Genomic DNA, 20,012 nt, shown 5'->3' on the forward strand with positions numbered 1-20,012 from the left:
TTTGTGACTTTTATGTGCAAAATATTTTTTTAAAGCGCATTTTATTTTGTTGTTATAGTTAAGAATAGTTAAACGGGCTTTACACGCTGCGATCTCGCTAACGAGATTGCAAGCGATCGTACCCGCCCCCGTCAGTTGTGCGTCACGGGCAAATCACTGCCCGTGCCGCACAACCTCGCTTAACCCCGTCACACGCACTTACCTGCCCTGCGACGTCACTCTAGCTGGCGAACCGCCTCCTTTCTAAGTTACCACATCCGTGTTGCCACGTCTGAGCCAAAGCCTCCGTGCTGCCACGTCTGAGCCACCGCCTCCGTGCTGCCACGTCTGAGCCACCGCCTCCGTGCTGCTACGTCTGAAGATTTGTAGCGTCCCGTTGAATAAACCATCAGACATCTTGTTGAAGCAGCGCTGGGTGTAATTATATACTGACAAGCAAAAGGGTAACAATGTTTTGAACTTTTGACTTTCAGGCTCCATATATCACTATCCACTACAGCTTTAAGCATGAGGCGATATTCATTTTACAGATAATCATCTTGGCTATCTCATACATAAATCTGACTTGCAACTGTTTAACATATGATTAGTTATGCAGATTCTTGTCATGTCGTGCATTGTTACTGTTTTGCTCTTTTCTTCCTGCATACCACAAAGTACAACTTGTTCTCACATTTCCTAATAACTCAATTTGTTATTAAAACAGTGTGTTATTAAAAATAATAAAACACTGACTGCCTGCAGCCACCACTAGGGGGAGCTCAATGGGAAAAAATATATACAGCAAGCTCCCTCTAGTGGTAGCTGCAGGAATCAGGCTATGTATCGGCCAGCAGGAAAGCAGTGCCTGGTCAGCTTTTATGGAAGCTGCACCACTGGTGTCGAATAGCTGTTTTTTCTATATATTATTACAATGCATTGTTTATATACTGCATACATATTTTGCAGTACTGTACGAACATTGTCATCCCTGTCCCCATTGGGGCTCACAATCTAAATTCTCTATTACGGTATTTTGTTTATGGAGTGTGGGAGGAAAGCGGAGCACCTGGAGGAAGCCCACGCAAACACTTATCTACTAAGACTTTTATATTCATTCTATATAAACACGATTGTGTATGTTATAAGAACCCTCAATCCTCAGAGCATCACATGTCCTGTGTACACACAAAGCCGTACGTTCTGCACAAACAGTGATCTGTATATTTTGTAGATATGTGTCACATTGTTGCATTGTTGCACATGGGTAAATATTGATTTTTTGCATTTCAATATTTGGAGCTATCCTTTTTCTCAGTGAAGCTTTGATTCTAGGTTCTGTGGGTTTTGCCCTTACATCAGAGTGCAGCTCTCTAAATCTCTATCTTATGGTCAGAAGGATTCAATTTTAAAAGTTGTTGTCTCAAATTCATAAATTGATTGTCACGAGTGTGTCGTGTGCTATCCATATATCCACTCCTGGCTTTACTCCATGCCGGTGATAGATCTTCTATGCTGACCACTTTGAAGGAGCCAGTCTCTGGAGAAGCTGAGGTGTTGTTTCAGTTGCAACTGTGAAGTTTCCTGCAGAAGAAAACCAGGAGTGCTTTTTGTTTTTTTCTTTCGCCACCCATTTGTCTTACATTCCTTGTGTTGTTTTATTCTAGTAGTGGGATTACATCCTAGTCAGGGTAAGTTCAGGGTCAGCAAGGGCCTAGGCACATGATGGCACATGGGGGAAAGGACCCGATTAGAGACGTTTGTCAGCTCAGGGATCAGCCATGGGTGACTGTGAGGTGGTGACCCCTCTCCCTCTCGTAAGGGTCTTCCTTTACATCTTCCCTGGTTTTGCCTCTATGTTGCACCACACACGGGCGTTCCCTTGCCCGGGCATGACATAGATAAAACTGCAAAGAGCTTGTAAAAACTAGCAACCTTGTAATTTTCTCCTCTCTGTCCTCAGTCCCTCTGCGCTCCTTCCATGCAGCAGAAACAAAGTTGCCTCCACTAGCAGCTTTGGAAAGTGCTCAGCTGAAACCAGCGGCACAATTATGCTGCGGGTCTGAACTGTCAATCATCAGGAGTGCAGCGTCCCTCTCAGCAGGAAGCCCGGGGCTGGGAAGCGGTGCACTCCTGCAGACTCATCTGGAGAGGCTGGTATATAGTAAACAATACTATGTATATCCTAAACATCACCATCTCTTAGGAAATTACCGGCTGGGCTTCAAAGTACAAAGATGGCAGTGACAGAAGCCTTTAGTGGGGAAAGGCACCCCCAGAACACACGCCCCAATATGCTGCACCAAACAGAGGAAGAAGTGTAGCACATAGCAGCAGCACCAAACTATGTAGGTGACATGTGATGCTAGACAGTACGAGCAGTATTTATAGAAGGGTAGTCAGACAAGCCGGGATCATACGACAGGAGGAAACATATGAGATTCAGGGAGCAGACAGAGACGTGGTCAGGAAGAGGTCCAAGGTCAGAAGCCAGGAGAGAACGTACAAGGTTCAGGGAGCCGAAAAAGACATGGTCAGGAAGAGGTCCAAGGTCAGAAGCTGGGCGATAACATATAGGGTTCAGAGAGCAGAGACATGATCAGGAAGAGGTCTGAGGTCAGAAGCCAGGAGGTAACGTACAAGGTTCAGGGAGCAGACAGAGATGTGGTCAGGAAGAGGTCCGAGGTCAGAAGTCGGGCGGTAAGGTATAAGGTTCAGGGAGCAGACAGAGACGTGGTCAGCAAGAGGTCCGAGGTCAGAAGCAGGTGGTAACGTATAAGGTTCAGGGAGCAGACAGAGATGTGGTCAGGAAGAGGTCCGAGGTCAGAAGCAGGTGGCAACGGATAAGGTTCAGGGAGCAGACAGACACATGATCAGGAATAGGTCCGAGGTCAGAAGCCAAGATCAGACACACCAGAAAGAAGCCAAGAGCAGACTGAGCAAACAGGAAGTATGACTGGTGAAGTTCAGACAGAGCAAGCCCAGTAAAGAAACCGAGCAATCACCAGGAATGAGGCGCATCTGTGAAGGCACCTTCCAAAACCAGTGGGGACCCTAGTGCTGAAAGACAACCTGTCAGCGAGTGCACAATACACAGCAGAGCATTTTCAAATGCAAAATGCTCTGCACAGCGGAGCCGTGACATGATGTTTGTAGTTTGCAACCAGCGAGACGCATAAATCTACATAGGAACTGTAATAATAATAATAATAATATTTATTCATTTATATAGCGCTATTAATTCCACAGCGCTTTACATACATACACTGTATGCACAAGATGGTAAGTAACTTAGGAACAAGACTGTTAACAAGGTTGCCTTATTTATTTATTTTTTGTGCACTATCATAAATAATGTTGCAAAAGTATGCACACCCTCTACATGTACAGTCCCATAGTGATGCAGCTATCATGTTCTGCAGTGGTATAGTTGCAGGATGACGGAGGAAGGGTTAATGTGTCCGTGCAGTGAAGGAGGAGTCGGCTCTGAACTTTGCACATAACATACAGGAGAGAGAAGCGGAGAGTCCATGCGTTTCCCGCAGCCGCTGCTGAGCGCACAGTCTGCACCGTCACACCGGCCATGGCGGCGGATGCAGGGCCCTCCAGAGCTCGGGGGCCGGTGATCGGGGTCACCTACCTGCTGGCGGCCACAGATGTCTCCTGCCTGTTCATGCAGTTTGCGGTGACTCCGGTAAGTGCTGGTGACTGTGGCGTGTCCGGTGCATCCATATATACAGAACTTACATTATATCATCGGTATATACAATGTATCATTCCCCCTGATTCTTACTTTCTGTTTCAGTTTCTCACCATTTTCAAGATCTATATTCAGGACAAAAACATATAAGCAGCGGCGTAAACAGCAATCATAGGACCCACAGCAGAGTATCTAATTGTGCCCCCCCCCCAAAAAAAAATTTTTAAAAAAAATTAAATAAACAAAAACAAATAAAAAAAAAATATATTTTATATATATATATATATATATATATATATATATATATATATATATATATATATATATATATATATATATATATATATAATTTGGCAAGCATGTTTCACAACTTTTCAGCCCTTACAAAGTAATGTTCCTCCTATTGAAGCCCCTAGATTCCCCTTCATTGCCCCCATATAGCATGATCCCCAATAACAGTGCCCCCAAACGCTTTATGATCCCCCACAATCAATTCTTCCCCTGTACCCTTCACACAGGCAGTATGACGACCTAACTGTACCACCCTCAACTACCCCAACACAGTATGCTCCCCTTGGAAACAGCTTCTCCCCAATTCATACATCCCTGCAATGATTGGTGGTACGCCACTCCACATAGGCCCCCCCAAAAAAATACTCAAAATGGGCTCCAACCCCCTCTAAAGGCTCAGGCACATGTTACATTTTTATAAAAGTTAATATCCAGCATTCTGATTGTAGGTCTAAAGTTCTGTGGTGATATATTTACCGTAATTGTATATACCGTATTTTTTGTTTTATAAGATTCACCCCAAAATGTGAAGGAGAAAAAAATAGGAAAAAAAAAAATGTTACTGTTAAAATGAAGGTCCGTCTTATAATCCTAGTGCCTTTTATATTAGCTCACCAGGGGGACGCGCCGGTGGTGGAGCGGCTCAGAAAGGTCACAGAAGACCAGGTGGGAGATGCTGCGGGCTCGGAGGAGGGGGTGTTGGTGCTCAGGAGGGTCAGCGATGTTGTGGGCTTGGAGGAGGGGGTGTTGCGGTTCAGGAGGGTCAATGTGCGGAGAGTCGGAGATACTGCGGGTTTGTGGTGAGTCACGGTGTCAAGCGCCATTGATCTGCCGGTGGGCTTGGAGGAGGGGGTGTCGTGGCTCAAGAGGATCAGTGTGCGGCAGTGAAAGGTCGGCGATAGTGTGGGTTCTTGGGGTATCGTGGCAGCAAGCTCCATTGATCTGGCGGCAGACTGCAGTCTCCATTAAATCACTGGCCATTGACGCTATGGACTTCAAGGAAATGGCCACAGAGGCGGCGCATGCGCAGATTGGCCTCCGCGGCCATATTCTTGAAGTTTATTTGCCTTTAACATTTGTCTACTTTAGGCTGGGGCAACACAGTGACTTTGACCGTGACACACTTTGCGTGGCCAAATTTCTCTACGTGTCGCTGTGATATCTCCACACAACAGAAGCTGATGGGGTCTCATTGCAACCCTGAGGTTAACGCGACCATTCCAGATTTTTGTGACTTGCTTGTTTCCTCTAGGGTGCGATGTGACCCCATTCACTTTTATCATGCTGCTATTAAACAGCGATCTTTGGCCACGTGACATATGATTACGGTGTAGCCTCCGCCTTATGGCCGTCATATAAGGTTACAGTGGCTCCTCTGTAGGGTGAATGCTCTTGTGGACAGAGAACCCCTCCCCCCTCCACTTGTGTCTTTTGGATTCCCTGTAAATGATTCCTCTCCACTTCTGCAGGTGACTCTTCTGTTGTTCACTACTATGTTATGTATTATTTTTGCTTTTTTACATGATACCTCCTTTCTCTTATTCCTGCAGTATCTAGCGAGGAGTCTTGGTTTGGATACAGTCGGGTTTGGATACCTGCAGACTGTCTTTGGCATCCTTCAGCTTGTGGGAGGCCCTGTTTTTGGCAGGTACAAACTTTTAAATGCTATTTTTTTATTTTTAAAATTTTTATTTATTTATTTATTATTATTTCTCAGATAAAAAAGCTTATTTTGTGCCGCCAGTCGTGCAATCCAAATAGCAGCACAGAGTATTTCAGCTCAATGTGATTATATTAGTGAGAAAAGATTTGATTATATAACAGGGATTTGATATGTGGGTTTTTGCCTAAAGGGCCATTTACACGCTGCGACATCGATATATCGTCAGGGTCACAGTGTTTGTGACGCACATCCGGCGTCGTTAGCGACATCGCAGCGTGTAACACCTATGTGCAACCTTAAATGATCGCAAAAGAGGCAAAAATCGTTGTCTGGTGAGTAGCAAGGTTGTTTGTCGTTCCTGCGGCCACACACATCGCTATGTGTGACACCGCAGGAACGCGGAACATCATCGTACCAGTGGCCGCCCGCAATGCGGAAGGAAGGAGGTGGGCGGGATGTTCGTCCCACTCATCTCCGCCCCTCTGCTTCTATTGGACGGCTGCCGTGTGACGCTGCACGACCCGCCCCCTTAGAAAGGAGGCGGTTCGCCGGCCACAGCGACGTCGCAGGGCAGGTAAGTCCGTGTGAAGGGTGTAAGCGATGTTGTGCGCCACGGGCAGTGATTTGCCTGTGACGCACAACCGACGGGGGCGGGTACGATCGCTAGCGAGATCGCAACGTGTAAAGCACCCTTAAGACAGCAGCAGCAGAGTATTTCAGTAGAGCAATGGGCAACCGCTCCATTCATGTGGATTTTATTGAGGACTGTGCTATTGTCATCAGATAAGGTGGGGGATGACGGCAGGTGGGAAGTGCCACAGTTAAAGAAGCAAAGTCAACAGCAGCACAGAGCATTTCAGGAGAAGAGTGCTCTCTTCTTGATATCTCATAAGGGTGCTTTACACGCTGCGACATCGCTAACCATATATCGTCGGGGTCATTAGTAACGCACATCCGGCGCCGTTAGCGACATCGCAGCGTGTGACAGCTAGGAGCGACGATCAACGATCGCAAAAACATCAAAAATCGTTGACACGTCGCTCCTTTTCATAATATCGTTGGTGGTGCATGCCGCTGGTTGTTCGTCGTCACTATGTGTGACACCGCGGGAACGACGAACATCTCCTTACCTGCGTCCACCAGCAATGAGGTAGGAAGGAGGTGGGCGGGATGTCCCGGCCGCTCATCTCTGCCCCTCCTCTGCTATTGGACGGCCACTCAGTGACGTCGCGGTGACGTCGCGATGACGCCGAACGCATCTCCCCCTTGAAGGAGGGATTGTTCGGCGGTCACAGCGACGTCGCTGACAAGGTAAGTGCGTGTGACGCTGCTGTAGCGATAATGTTCGCTACGGCAGCAATCACCAAATGTCGCATGAATGACGGGAGCGGGTGCTATCACTAGCGATGTCGCACCCTTTAGTGTCACCTCGTCTTAGGCGCTGTTCACACATCCGGTAATGATCCATTAGAACGGATCCAGTAGCAATCTGGCCTTTAGAGCTGCAAGAGGTGTTATCACACTAGATACGGGGAAGTACCAAGCGGAAGGGAGACCCTGTGTCTAGGGAATGGGGAGATGGTGACCCTTGACCAAATCTACCGCTGGCCCCTGGGGTCCCTCACCACTCTAGATAGGTTCTGACCCTATGTGCCGAGCGGGATACCTGACCCTGGCTGATCCTGATCTGGGCCCTAGGTAGGGGGTGGGTGGGATGAGCTCTTCGTCAACCCCACTATGCTCTAAAGAACACACAGGGATAACAAATAAGGGAAAACAACAAACAACTTATCTCCAGTTGACTCAGGGAGCAAACTGTAACAACCACCACGGTTCTCTAGATGCATGCAAGCCACCTGCTTGCACTGAAGACTTGAATAAGATATATGAAATATCATGGACACACAGGGATAAAAAAAAACAAGTGAAAACAACAAGCACTTAACTCCAGATGACTCAAGGACAGAAACTGCAACAATCACCAAGGTTCTCTAGATGTATGCAAGCCGCCTGCTTGCACTGAAGACTTGATAAAGGCATATGAAATATCACCGGCACCGAGTAATAGGAAATTAAGGTATATATAAAGACAAGGGAAGTACTGATGAACAGCAGCTGACAGGCTGAGAAAATCTGCAGGGTCCTAAAGGGAAAGGGATTAAAACCAAGCAGGAAGCAATTTGCACAGCCAAACACTGTGACCTACTATAGCCGGACACCACAGGACTGTCTGCTTTAAATCCTGTATTATTGGCATTTTGTGGGGACCCGTGACAGGTCCCCACTAAATCCCAATAATACAGGATTTAAAGACGTGCTCTAGAACTAAGGAGCCACGTGCCGGCCTCATTTCTGTTTGAGGATACAAGTAACTTTCCAGAAATCATTAACACTTTGTAGATCTTTGCTCTGACAGAGGAGATGTAATGAGGTTGGTCACTTCTGTCCTAGAGTCTTAAAGGTAAAGTGTCAGTGGCCTCATATAATCCCGGGACACAAGTAAATCATTTATCATTTCATGTGCAGCTTTCTGTACATGGATCAGGCAAGTACATCTGTTACAAATCATAAGACCAATCATAAGACCACTACAGGGGCGACATAGACCACTACAGGGGCGACATAGACCACTACAGGGCGACACAGACCACTACAGGGGCGAGATAGACCCCTACAGGGGCGACACAGACCACTACAGGGCGACACAGACCACTACAGGGACGACACAGACCACTACAGGGGCGACATAGACCACTACAGGGGCGACACAGACCACTACAGGGCAACACAGACCACTACAGGGGCGACACAGACCACTACAGGGGCGACACAGACCACTACAGGGCGACACAGACCACTACAGGGACGACACAGACCACTACAGGGGCGACATAGACCACTACAGGGGCGACACAGACCACTACAGGGCAACACAGACCACTACAGGGGCGACACAGACCACTACAGGGGCGACACAGACCACTACAGGGGCGACACAGACCACTACAGGGGTGACACAGACCACTACAGGGGCGACACAGACCACTACAGGGGCGACATAGACCACTACAGGGGCGACATAGACCACTACAGGGGCGACACAGACCACTACAGGGGCGACATAGACCACTACAGGGGGACATAGACCACTACAGGGGCGACATAGACCACTACAGGGGCGACATAGACCACTACAGGGGCGACACAGACCACTACAGGGGCGACACAGACCACTACAGGGGCGACACAGACCACTACAGGGGCGACACAGACCACTACAGGGGCGACACAGACCACTACAGGGGCGACACAGACCACTACAGGGGCGACACAGACCACTACAGGGGCGACACAGACCACTACAGGGGCGACACAGACCACTACAGGGGCGACATAGACCACTACAGGGGCGACATAGACCACTACAGGGGCGACACAGACCACTACAGGGGCGACATAGACCACTACAGGGGCGACACAGACCACTACAGGGGCGACACAGACCACTACAGGGGCGACACAGACCACTACAGGGGCGACACAGACCACTACAGGGGCGACACAGACCACTACAGGGGCGACATAGACCACTACAGGGGCGACATAGACCACTACAGGGGGACATAGACCACTACAGGGGCGACACAGACCACTACAGGGAGACATAGACCACTACAGGGGGACATAGACCACTACAGGGGGACATAGACCACTACAGGGAGACATAGACCACTACAGGGGAGACATAGACCACTACAGGGAGACATAGACCACTACAGGGGGACATAGACCGCTACAGGGAGACATAGACCGCTACAGGGAGACATAGACCACTACAGGGGCGACACAGACCACTACAGGGAGACATAGACCACTACAGGGGGACATAGACCACTACAGGGGGACATAGACCACTACAGGGAGACATAGACCACTACAGGGGAGACATAGACCACTACAGGGAGACATAGACCACTACAGGGGGACATAGACCGCTACAGGGAGACATAGACCACTACAGGGAGACACAGACCACTACAGGGGGCCATAGACCACTACAGGGAGACATAGACCACTACAGGGGAGACATAGACCACTACAGGGGAGACATAGACCACTACAGGGGCGACACAGACCACTACAGGGGAGACACAGACCACTACAGTGCGACATAGACCACTACAGGGAGACATAGACCACTACAGGGGTAACATAAACAACTACAGGGGCGACATAGACTGCTACAGGGGCGACATAGACCGCTACAGGGGCGACATAGACCGCTACAGGGGCGACATAGACCGCTACAGGGGCGACATAGACCGCTACAGGGGCGACATAGACCGCTACAGGGGCGACATAGACCGCTACAGGGAGACACAGACCACTATAGGGGGCCATAGACCACTACAGGGAGACATAGACCACTACAGGGGAGACATAGACCACTACAGGGGAGACATAGACCACTACAGGGGCGACACAGACCACTACAGGGAGACATAGACCACTACAGGGGAGACATAGACCACTACAGGGCGACATAGACCACTACAGGGCGACATAGACCACTACAGGGGTAACATAAACAACTACAGGGGCGACATAGACTGCTACAGGGGCGACATAGACCGCTACAGGGGCGACATAGACCGCTACAGGGGCGACATAGACCGCTACAGGGAGACACAGACCACTACAGGGGGCCATAGACCACTACAGGGAGACATAGACCACTACAGGGGAGACATAGACCACTACAGGGGAGACATAGACCACTACAGGGGCGACACAGACCACTACAGGGGCGACACAGACCACTACAGGGAGACATAGACCACTACAGGGGAGACATAGACCACTACAGGGCGACATAGACCACTACAGGGCGACATAGACCACTACAGGGGTAACATAAACAACTACAGGGGCGACATAGACCGCTACAGGGGCGACATAGACTGCTACAGGGGCGACATAGACCGCTACAGGGGCGACATAGACCGCTACAGGGGCGACATAGACCGCTACAGGGGCGACATAGACCGCTACAGGGGCGACATAGACCGCTACAGGGGCGACATAGACCGCTACAGGGGCGACATAGACCGCTACAGGGGCGACATAGACCGCTACAGGGGCGACATAGACCGCTACAGGGGTGACATAGACCGCTACAGGGGCGACATAGACCACTACAGGGGCAACATAGAACACTACTTAATATTGCATATGTTCTCCCAGCAGTGTCAGACTTTTGTGGAAAAGGCCCACCAGAAACATTGATCTGGGGGACCACTATTCAACTACATACAAATACTATATTACCTTCTTTCACAAATTTACCTTTGCTTCTATATAATAACCTAGTTTCTTAAATGAAGAATGAGATGCTTTTGTCTGTCCACTATGAATCATATGTATTGGGCCAACCACTACTCCTGTTGGGGGGGGTTAGTGGATTACTCATGCACAGGGGCCCACCTGTGGATTCACCTGCTTCCCGGTGGGCCAGTCCGAGCCTGTCTTCCGATCTTCTCAGCTTACAAGCTTGTATCATTACATCAGCTGCTTCCTATTGGCTACTGGAGAGATATCCAGCAAGAAAACTCCAAAAATAACCTACATTCTGCAACAGTGTCATAGTGTGAGTGAAGAGGGCCCAATACTGACCCCTGTGGCACCCCACTGTAAACTGTGTTCCATTAATAAACACCTTTTGTTTCCTATCACTGAGCCAGTAACGACTCTCCTGACTGGGAGTGCAAGGAATTATACTTTTATGGTGGTTAGCGAAGAAGAAGGTCCAAGCAGGGCAATACTTTGCCATCTCCTATTGCAGGGACTACAGAAATAGCATTATAGCGTGAATATACATCCCGGGCCAGATTTGGGGCGCGCACAGTTATTCCATAAAATGAAAAGCAGAGGACGCTCTTTTATAACAGTCTTTAGTGTTTACAAATATTTATTGTGTGCTGTTACTTTCTTCCAGGTTTTCGGATCAGCATGGCCCTCGGGCGGCGCTCACGCTTTCCTTCCTGGCCGCCTCCACCTATTACCTGATCCTCGCATTTACCACCAGCATCCCCTTCCTGTTTCTGTCCCGGCTCCCATCGGTTTTCATGCACGGTCTTCCAGGTACGAGGCTTGCATGGGATGAGATGGTGTTTTCCCTTTACGGTAGCCAGAAAATTCTCATTTTGGTGCAAGGTACTGTAGATGTGCAGGACTTTCCCACTAGTGGTAACTGCTGGAAACCAGTAAGGGAACTTATCAGCTGGTGGAAAATTTGGGGGGATTCCGATGTAATGTTGAAAAGTAAAACTGAAAATAAACATAACATAAACAAGAAAGAAAAAGGGGGATTCCAGTGACTCAAACCGCAAACTTTTTTTTTTCTTAAAGCGCACCAATCACCAGGATTTCCCTATACAACCTAAAGCCAGTGCTATACTGGCACTATCAGGCTGATTCTATACATACAGTGCTATACTGGCACTATCAGGCTGATTCTATACATACAGTGCTATACTGGCACTATCAGGCTGATTCTATACATACAGTGCTATACTGGCACTATCAGGCTGATTCTATACATACAGTGCTATACTGGCGCTATCAGGCTGATTCTATACATACAGTGCTATACTGGCACCATCAGGCTGATTCTATACATACAGTGCTATACTGCCACTATCAGGCTGATTCTATACATACAGTGCTATACTGGCACTATCAGGCTGATTCTATACATACAGTGCTATACTGGCACTATCAGGCTGATTCTATACATACAGTGCTATACTGGCACTATCAGGCTGATTCTATACATACAGTGTGTGATGTAGCGACCACCAACGTGGTAAATGGTCGCTATATGTCACAGTGGAGAAGGTATCTGCGATATCTAGACGGTAAAGGTTGCTATGGGACTTGTAGTCCACAAAGGCTTCTTGCTACACATAAGGGTCAGGTTCCCTTTAACAATCACAAGGTGCTCTGCAGGGCTGAGATTCACAGACCTCCACCTGTGGGTGTGGCTCGAGGGGTTAAAGCAATCCAGTCTCAGAACCTGGGTGTAGTGTGTCTAGGGCAGTCTGGATAGAGACTAGCTCTAGACTTCCAGCGTGTGTGCTGGGAGAGAGTGAGAGCAGAGCCGAGAGCTCTGCATGGAGCAGCTTGTGTGGAGGCCGAGCACAGGGCTCCGATATTAAGTCTGAGGTGAGTGCAGCCAGACCAGGGCTGTAAGGCCGAACCTCTCCTGGAGGAGACACAGACCCAGGGGTCTGCAGAGGGCCCTGGGGCCAAGAAGGAACCTCAGCTAGAGGTGTCTGCTACCGGGTGCCAGAGAGAGAAGAAAGTGGTTAAAACTCCCACTATGATCTTGTAATAGAGTCTGCTCTGTAAGCTGCAGAGCCGGAAGCCTGGAAAAGCTCCAGGCCTGCGTGGAGCGATTATAAGTTTGTGGACCCTCTTGGAACAGCCGAACGGGGCTTTTTAAGACCGTCTCCTACGGCAAGGGGTGCCTGTGTGACGGGGACCCGTATGGACGGTGCATAACCCGGCTGTGTTCCGGGTCCATTTACATGTACAGCGAGGACAATAAAGCTGTTTTGATCGGACTATTTGAGTCACGGCGTATTTGTGGTCCTGGGGGACCCCCACCCCGCTACATTATGGTGGAGAATGCGGGCATGCAGCCTGGTTGCTAGGGGCAACGGCATAGGACATATTCCTGTGGATACGGACTGCTTGCTGTGGATCGGCGGGTCCACGAAATTTTTTTTTTGAAGCGGTTTGCGGTGGATCGGCGGGTCCACGAAAAATCGTCTGCGCACTCAAGCAGCTGGCGGTGGATCGGCGGGTCCACGAACAGGGATAGAGCGCTCCAGCTGCTGGCGGTGAATCAGCGGATCTGCAGGGGCGAGAAACCAGTGACCGGAGGTTCCAGGCCAGCCGGAATTGCGAGGCCCTGCTTGGTGAGCAGTGATACACCACAGGCTGGAAACCCAGGTTGTACGGGCGGTACAACCTGGAAAGGTTAGTGGTTCTCTAACCCCCCCCCTGTCTTTGACCACCGGGTATTACCCATTGGAGCGCCCCTCCTGTTCCTCTTCTCGTTGCAGCATGGAGGAGCTCCTGAACCAGCTGCTACACAGTCAGCAGCACCAGCAGCATGGGCCAGGAGGTCCAGCGACAGCAGTGGGGGCTGAAAGCCAAAAAGAGGGAAAGGTCCCTGCGGACATTGTGGAACAACAGGAGCTGTCAGAGTGTAGCGATGTCGTAGCCATGAACCAGTTTGTGCGTTCCCTTCGGCGGCCAGTATGGACACTGGGTGCCCAGGGAAATAAGGGCGAACAGTGTGAACTGGGGGCTAAGGACATTGCATGGAAACCCCAAAAGGGGGCGGAGTCCCAAAAGGGGGCGGAGTCCCAAAAAGGGGTGGTTGCCCAACAGGGGGCGGAGGCCCGGAACGGGGTAGTTACCCAACAGGGGGCGGGACCCCAGAAAGTGGTGGTGATCCACAGGGGGGTGGAGCATTCAGGGTCCGAGCAGAGGGACTATAGCAAGGGGCAATGGGATTCGCCTTACCTATGTCCTACCTGCGGTATAGGATATCCATCCGATGTGAGGCCACAGAAGTGCTCCGTGGACTTGAATGGGCTAAGTGTGTTTGGTCTGTTTAGACCCGGGTAGCCAGTTGACCTTAGTGAGACCCATGTCCGATCTCCATTTTATGGAGGGTAGGAAAATAGAAGGCCGTTGTGTGCATGGGACCACTAAGGAATATCCTCTGGCCAGGATGATGATTTGGTCGGACAAAGGTGTGGGGCGCCCTGATGTGGGTGTAGCTCCAGATCTGCTATATCCGGTTGTCATAGGACAGGACTTTGAGTTCTTTTGGGACCTCTGGAAGACAGAGGCCGGGACCGATGGCACAGGAATAAGTCGGCTCCCGTCTACGGAAGCCTCTTTTCCGCAAGAGGTTATACAGATTCCCGGTGGGACGTTGAGGTACACTGAGGAGGAGGTACTTCCACGTAAGGACAGTCCTAAGTTGAGGGTGACCAAAGATAATGGGGGACAAGCCCAACTTAGCGACATGACCGTTAAAGTAACCAATGGTAGTGTGACCGTTGAAAACGGGAGAGCTCTAGACAAGGGGTCTGACCCCTGGTTAAGTGGGGATGTGGTAGTCCAGAACACCAGGGGGAGTGACGTTGACTCCAGAATAGACACTGACGTTACTAAAGTGACAAATGAGTACAGTGACAGACCGATGAGCAAAGAGGGGAAATCTTCCTCCAGTCGCCGAAGGCGCAGAAGGGCGGAGCTAGCTACAACCTCTGAAAATATGGACCAAGTAGAGACAGTGTCCTGTATTTCTGCCCACAGTGCGGATTCCCTTCCAGAAACTGAGTGTGCAGAGAAGGTTGAGAAAGGCACGTTGCCAATAGCAACCACTCATGTGGAGTCGGACAGCAAAGTCCTAGACAGTGTTGGTGAAGTACCAATCCACAAAGGTCCTGGTGAACGGACCAGTAAGCTACCCAGTGTTGAGGGGCTGAATGTTGAAAAGGGTGTCAAGGTTCTAAGAAGAACAGAGTACCGTGCTGAAGGGAGTGACACCCCGGTAGAGGACGATGCTGTAAATGCCCAAGAGAAGGCAGAGGGTGTCACTGCAGAGACCCAAGAGGAAGTAGGAGGGAATGCAGTGAAGTCCCAAGACACGGCTGATGCGGTAAAAATGGAAAGAGCCTCTGAGGAAGAGGTGAAGATCGGACGTAAGGTCTCATCAGGAGCTGAGAACCTGACTGACTCAGTGGGTAAGACCAAGAATTTGGAAGAAGACAAGAGACCTCAGGAACAGTCTAGTGTCCTTGACAGTGAAGGAAGCAAACCAGTCTTCAAGTGCTGGATAGACGTGCCGGAAGACTTAAGAGAAGCCTGTGCCAGTGAGAGGGTGCATGAGAGATTCCAGAAGGCAGTAGGGGCCTGTAAAATGTACTTTGCCGCAGAGACTAATCGGTTGGTGGTGTGCTCTTTTAGTGACGTCACAAAGAGGCGAGTGGCCATCCTAAGGGACATGCACCTCCGGTGTCTTCGTACGAAGTGGCATATTACTGCCAGGAAGGATGCAGACGCCAGACGCTTGGCGCAGCTGACCACAGGGTTTCACGAGGTGGTGGTTGTGAAGACAACATTGATCGGGCTGGCATTGAGAGCGCTAAGAAATAACGTTAAGCAAGCCAGGGAGGTTCCCGGGGTTACAGCTGTACACTTCGAAAAAGACAGCGGAACCTTCCGTATCTATGGAAAGACTGAAGAAGCGGTGAAGACAGCTCAACGGTTATTGGAGTTTGTTGAAGAGAGCATTCAAGTTCCCAAAGAGATGGTCATGAGGCTTATTGGACGACATGGAAGAGCCATGCAGGAGATGGTTGATAAGACCGGCGTGACGAGAGTAAGAATAGATATTCATAATAAAGCCAGGATACCCTGTGAAGTCGGCATGGTTCCCGGTGCCATTGCGGGAACGACAGAGTGTGTTGCCGATATGCGAGTCCTCCTAGACTACCGCCTGGGATACTTGGAAGACGTAAACCAGTTGAATTTAGAAAAACAGAGCGTTGCGAGCCAACTCCGCCAAGTTGGTGCGGGATGGCGACCATATAGGGGTTATGGCCTCGAAGAGGAAGGTAGCCCACTCAATGAACGGGTTACCTCAGAGGGCGAAAGAAAGCCTGTTGATAAAGTGAGCCGGGGTCACAGAGGACCCGGATATTTATCAGGCTATAGTACGGGTTCTGAAGGGTCTCCATCCCGCGAGACACAATCTGAAGGACTGAATGGAAGGAGGGCTGCAGCGTTAGACGAAGACGCTGACAAGACAGTGCGCTATCCAAGACCCAAACGAAGATGCCCGGGTGGAAGAGCCCGAGAGAGATCTGTGAACGGCTCAGGCGGACGTCCTAGTTATGGCATCTCTTCTATCATCTCCCCGCGGAGGCTCCTCGATAGTGAGGGCCCTAGTGGTCAGGTTAGCTCAGGGACTGACAGGACGATGGTGCCACCTAGGGGAGGATCTCCCTCTGGCACAGATCTTGGGCGACAGCCTTGGTGGGATGGGTCTGGCCGGGAACCGTGTCTGAGTAGTGGGTTTCCTGCGCAGGGTTTGGTGACGGACGGTCCGGCGAGACCAGAAGCTCGAGGGTGTCCTGAAGGGCCCTCTTGCCTGTTAGCGCACTGTGGCCCGGTTGCCCTGTCTCCGGGCCCCTGTAGGGTATCGAGTGTTCAACCCTACAAGTTTGAACAGAGGGGGGGGATATGTGATGTAGCGACCACCAACGTGGTAAATGGTCGCTATATGTCACAGTGGAGAAGGTATCTGCGATATCTAGACGGTAAAGGTTGCTATGGGACTTTGTAGTCCACAAAGGCTTCTTGCTACACATAAGGGTCAGGTTCCCTTTAACAATCACAAGGTGCTCTGCAGGGCTGAGATTCACAGACCTCCACCTGTGGGTGTGGCTCGAGGGGTTAAAGCAATCCAGTCTCAGAACCTGGGTGGGGTGTGTCTAGGGCAGTCTAGATAGAGACTAGCTCTAGACTTCCAGCGTGTGTGCTGGGAGAGAGTGAGAGCAGAGCCGAGAGCTCTGCATGGAGCAGCTTGTGTGGAGGCCGAGCACAGGGCTCCGATATTAAGTCTGAGGTGAGTGCAGCCAGACGAGGGCTGTAAGGCCGAACCTCTCCTGGAGGAGACACAGACCCAGGGGTCTGCAGAGGGCCCTGGGGCCAAGAAGGAACCTCAGCTAGAGGTGTCTGCTACCAGGTGCCAGAGAGAGAAGAAAGTGGTTAAAACTCCCACTATGATCTTGTAATAGAGTCTGCTCTGTAAGCTGCAGAGCCGGAAGCCTGGAAAAGCTCCAGGCCTGCGTGGAGCGATTATAGGTTTGTGGACCCTCTTGGAACAGCCGAACGGGGCTTTTTAAGACCGTCTCCTACGGCAAGGGGTGCCTGTGTGACGGGGACCCGTATGGACGGTGCATAACCCGGCTGTGTTCCGGGTCCATTTACATGTACAGCGAGGACAATAAAGCTGTTTTGATCGGACTATTTGAGTCACGGCGTATTTGTGGTCCTGGGGGACCCCCACCCCGCTACAAGTGCTATACTGGCACTATCAGGCTGATTCTATACATACAGTGCTATACTGGCGCTATCAGGCTGATTCTATACATACAGTGCTATACTGGCACTATCAGGCTGATTCTATACATACAGTGCTATACTGGCACTATCAGGCTGATTCTATACATACAGTGCTATACTGGCACTATCAGGCTGATTCTATACATACCCTTAGTTGTCAGCTCGGATGTATAGGTTTTGAAACACAAGCAAGTAAAGTTTGTAAAATGAGCAGCTTCTTGAGTGACAGCAGCTGCTGATAGCTGTGGTGGGACTTGATAGTGATTCCCGCCCCCTGCCTATTGTTATTCCCACTACTATTTATGCTAATTCAATTATAGAAGTGTTTTACTAATGGTTGTGACTATAAATCATGGTGACTAGAAGGACCTGTGCTGATGTCATACTCATGTGACCAGAAGGGGCGGGGCCTCAGCCAACATAGCTGATACCAGGAGGCAACATTATTTTTCTGTTGACTGAGGCCCCGTCTCTTCTGGTCACATGGGTATGACATCAGCACAGGTCCTTCTAGCCACTTAGTAAAACGATTCTATAATAGAATTTGTATAAATAACAGATCGGGGGAGGAACAACAGGCAGGGGGGCAGGAATCACTATGAATACACACCCCCAGCTATCAGCTGCTAACATTCAAAAAGCTGCTCATTCTGCAAACTTTACTTGCCTGTGTTTCAAAACCTATACATCCGATCTCACAACTAAAGGTATGTATAGAATCAGCCTGATAGTGCCAGTATAGCACTGTATGTATAGAATCAGCTTGATAGTGCCAGTATAGCACTGTATGTATAGACTCAGCCTGATAGTGCCAGTATAGCACTGTATGTATAGAATTAGCCCGATAGTGCCAGTATAGCACCGTATGTATAGAATCAGCCTGATAGTGCCAGTATAGCGCTGTATGTATAGAATCAGCCTGATAGTGCCAGTATAGCACTGTATGTATAGAATCAGCCTGATAGTGCCAGTATAGCACTGTATGTATAGAATCAGCATGATAGCGCCAGTATAGCACTGTATGTATAGAATCAGCCTGATAGCGCCAGTATAGCACTGTATGTATAGAATCAGCATGATAGCGCCAGTATAGCACTGTATGTATAGAATCCGCCTGATAGTGCCAGTATAGCACTGTATGTATAGAATCAGCCTGATAGTGCCAGTATAGCACTGTATGTATAGAATCAGCCTGATAGCGCCAGTATAGCACTGTATGTATAGAATCAGCATGATAGCGCCAGTATAGCACTGTATGTATAGAATCAGCATGATAGCGCCAGTATAGCACTGTATGTATAGAATCAGCCTGATAGCGCCAGTATAGCGCTGTATGTATAGAATCCGCCTGATAGTGCCAGTATAGCACTGTATGTATAGAATCAGCCTGATAGTGCCAGTATAGCACTGTATGTATAGAATCAGCCTGATAGCGCCAGTATAGCACTGTATGTATAGAATCAGCCTGATAGCGCCAGTATAGCACAGTATGTATAGAATCAGCCTGATAGCGCCAGTATAGCACTGTATGTATAGAATCAGCCTGATAGTGCCAGTATAGCACTGTATGCATAGAATCCGCCTGATAGTGCCAGTATACCACTGTATGTATAGAATCCGCCTGATAGCGCCAGTATAGCACTGTATGTATAGAATCAGCCTGATAGCGCCAGTATAGCACTGTATGTATAGAATCAGCCTGATAGTGCCAGTATAGCACTGTATGTATAGAATCAGCCTGATAGCGCCAGTATAGCACTGGCTTTAGGTTATATAGGAAAATCCTGGAGATTGGTGCGATTAAAGACATTTCTGTGAAAACATCTTATAAATGCTTCTGTATAATAACCATGAGATGGCAGAAGTTGGGTTTCCCCGTAGAGTCTGTCACTTCCAAATCATTGCGTAAGCCCATGGTTATATAGGGGATGTGCCCTATAAAGCTGTTCCCTTCTTGTAATCATTGTTGCCTCTAGTCTGGTCTGATTCCAACATTAGGGACCTCGGTGCAGCTTTGCCGTGGCTGAGAGATTTAGTGCACCATTCTGCAGCGTGGGGGCCGTTAACATCCATGATCGTTATCGTTCCTTGCAAAATTGCAGGGACATTTGCGATATTGATCTGAGTGTCCGATTAAAATTCAAGTGAAGAAATCGGACCGCA

General features: G+C 49.4%; 1 protein-coding gene across 1 annotated transcript in view; it reads left to right on the forward strand.

Moving 5' to 3' along the window:
* The first annotated feature begins 3,455 nt into the window (after positions 1–3,455).
* Positions 3,456–20,012, forward strand: part of SLC67A1 (solute carrier family 67 member 1) — a 76,008-nt gene continuing 59,451 nt past the window's right edge. Inside the window, exons 1-3 of the mRNA XM_075325469.1 lie at positions 3,456–3,673; positions 5,521–5,618; positions 11,629–11,774. Of these exons, the coding sequence (XP_075181584.1) occupies positions 3,563–3,673; positions 5,521–5,618; positions 11,629–11,774 (355 nt within the window). The 5' untranslated portion in view covers positions 3,456–3,562. The remainder of the gene's footprint in view (positions 3,674–5,520; positions 5,619–11,628; positions 11,775–20,012) is intronic.

The sequence above is a fragment of the Anomaloglossus baeobatrachus genome, chromosome 10 (assembly GCF_048569485.1).
Source record: "Anomaloglossus baeobatrachus isolate aAnoBae1 chromosome 10, aAnoBae1.hap1, whole genome shotgun sequence".
NCBI lineage: Eukaryota > Metazoa > Chordata > Amphibia > Anura > Aromobatidae > Anomaloglossus > Anomaloglossus baeobatrachus.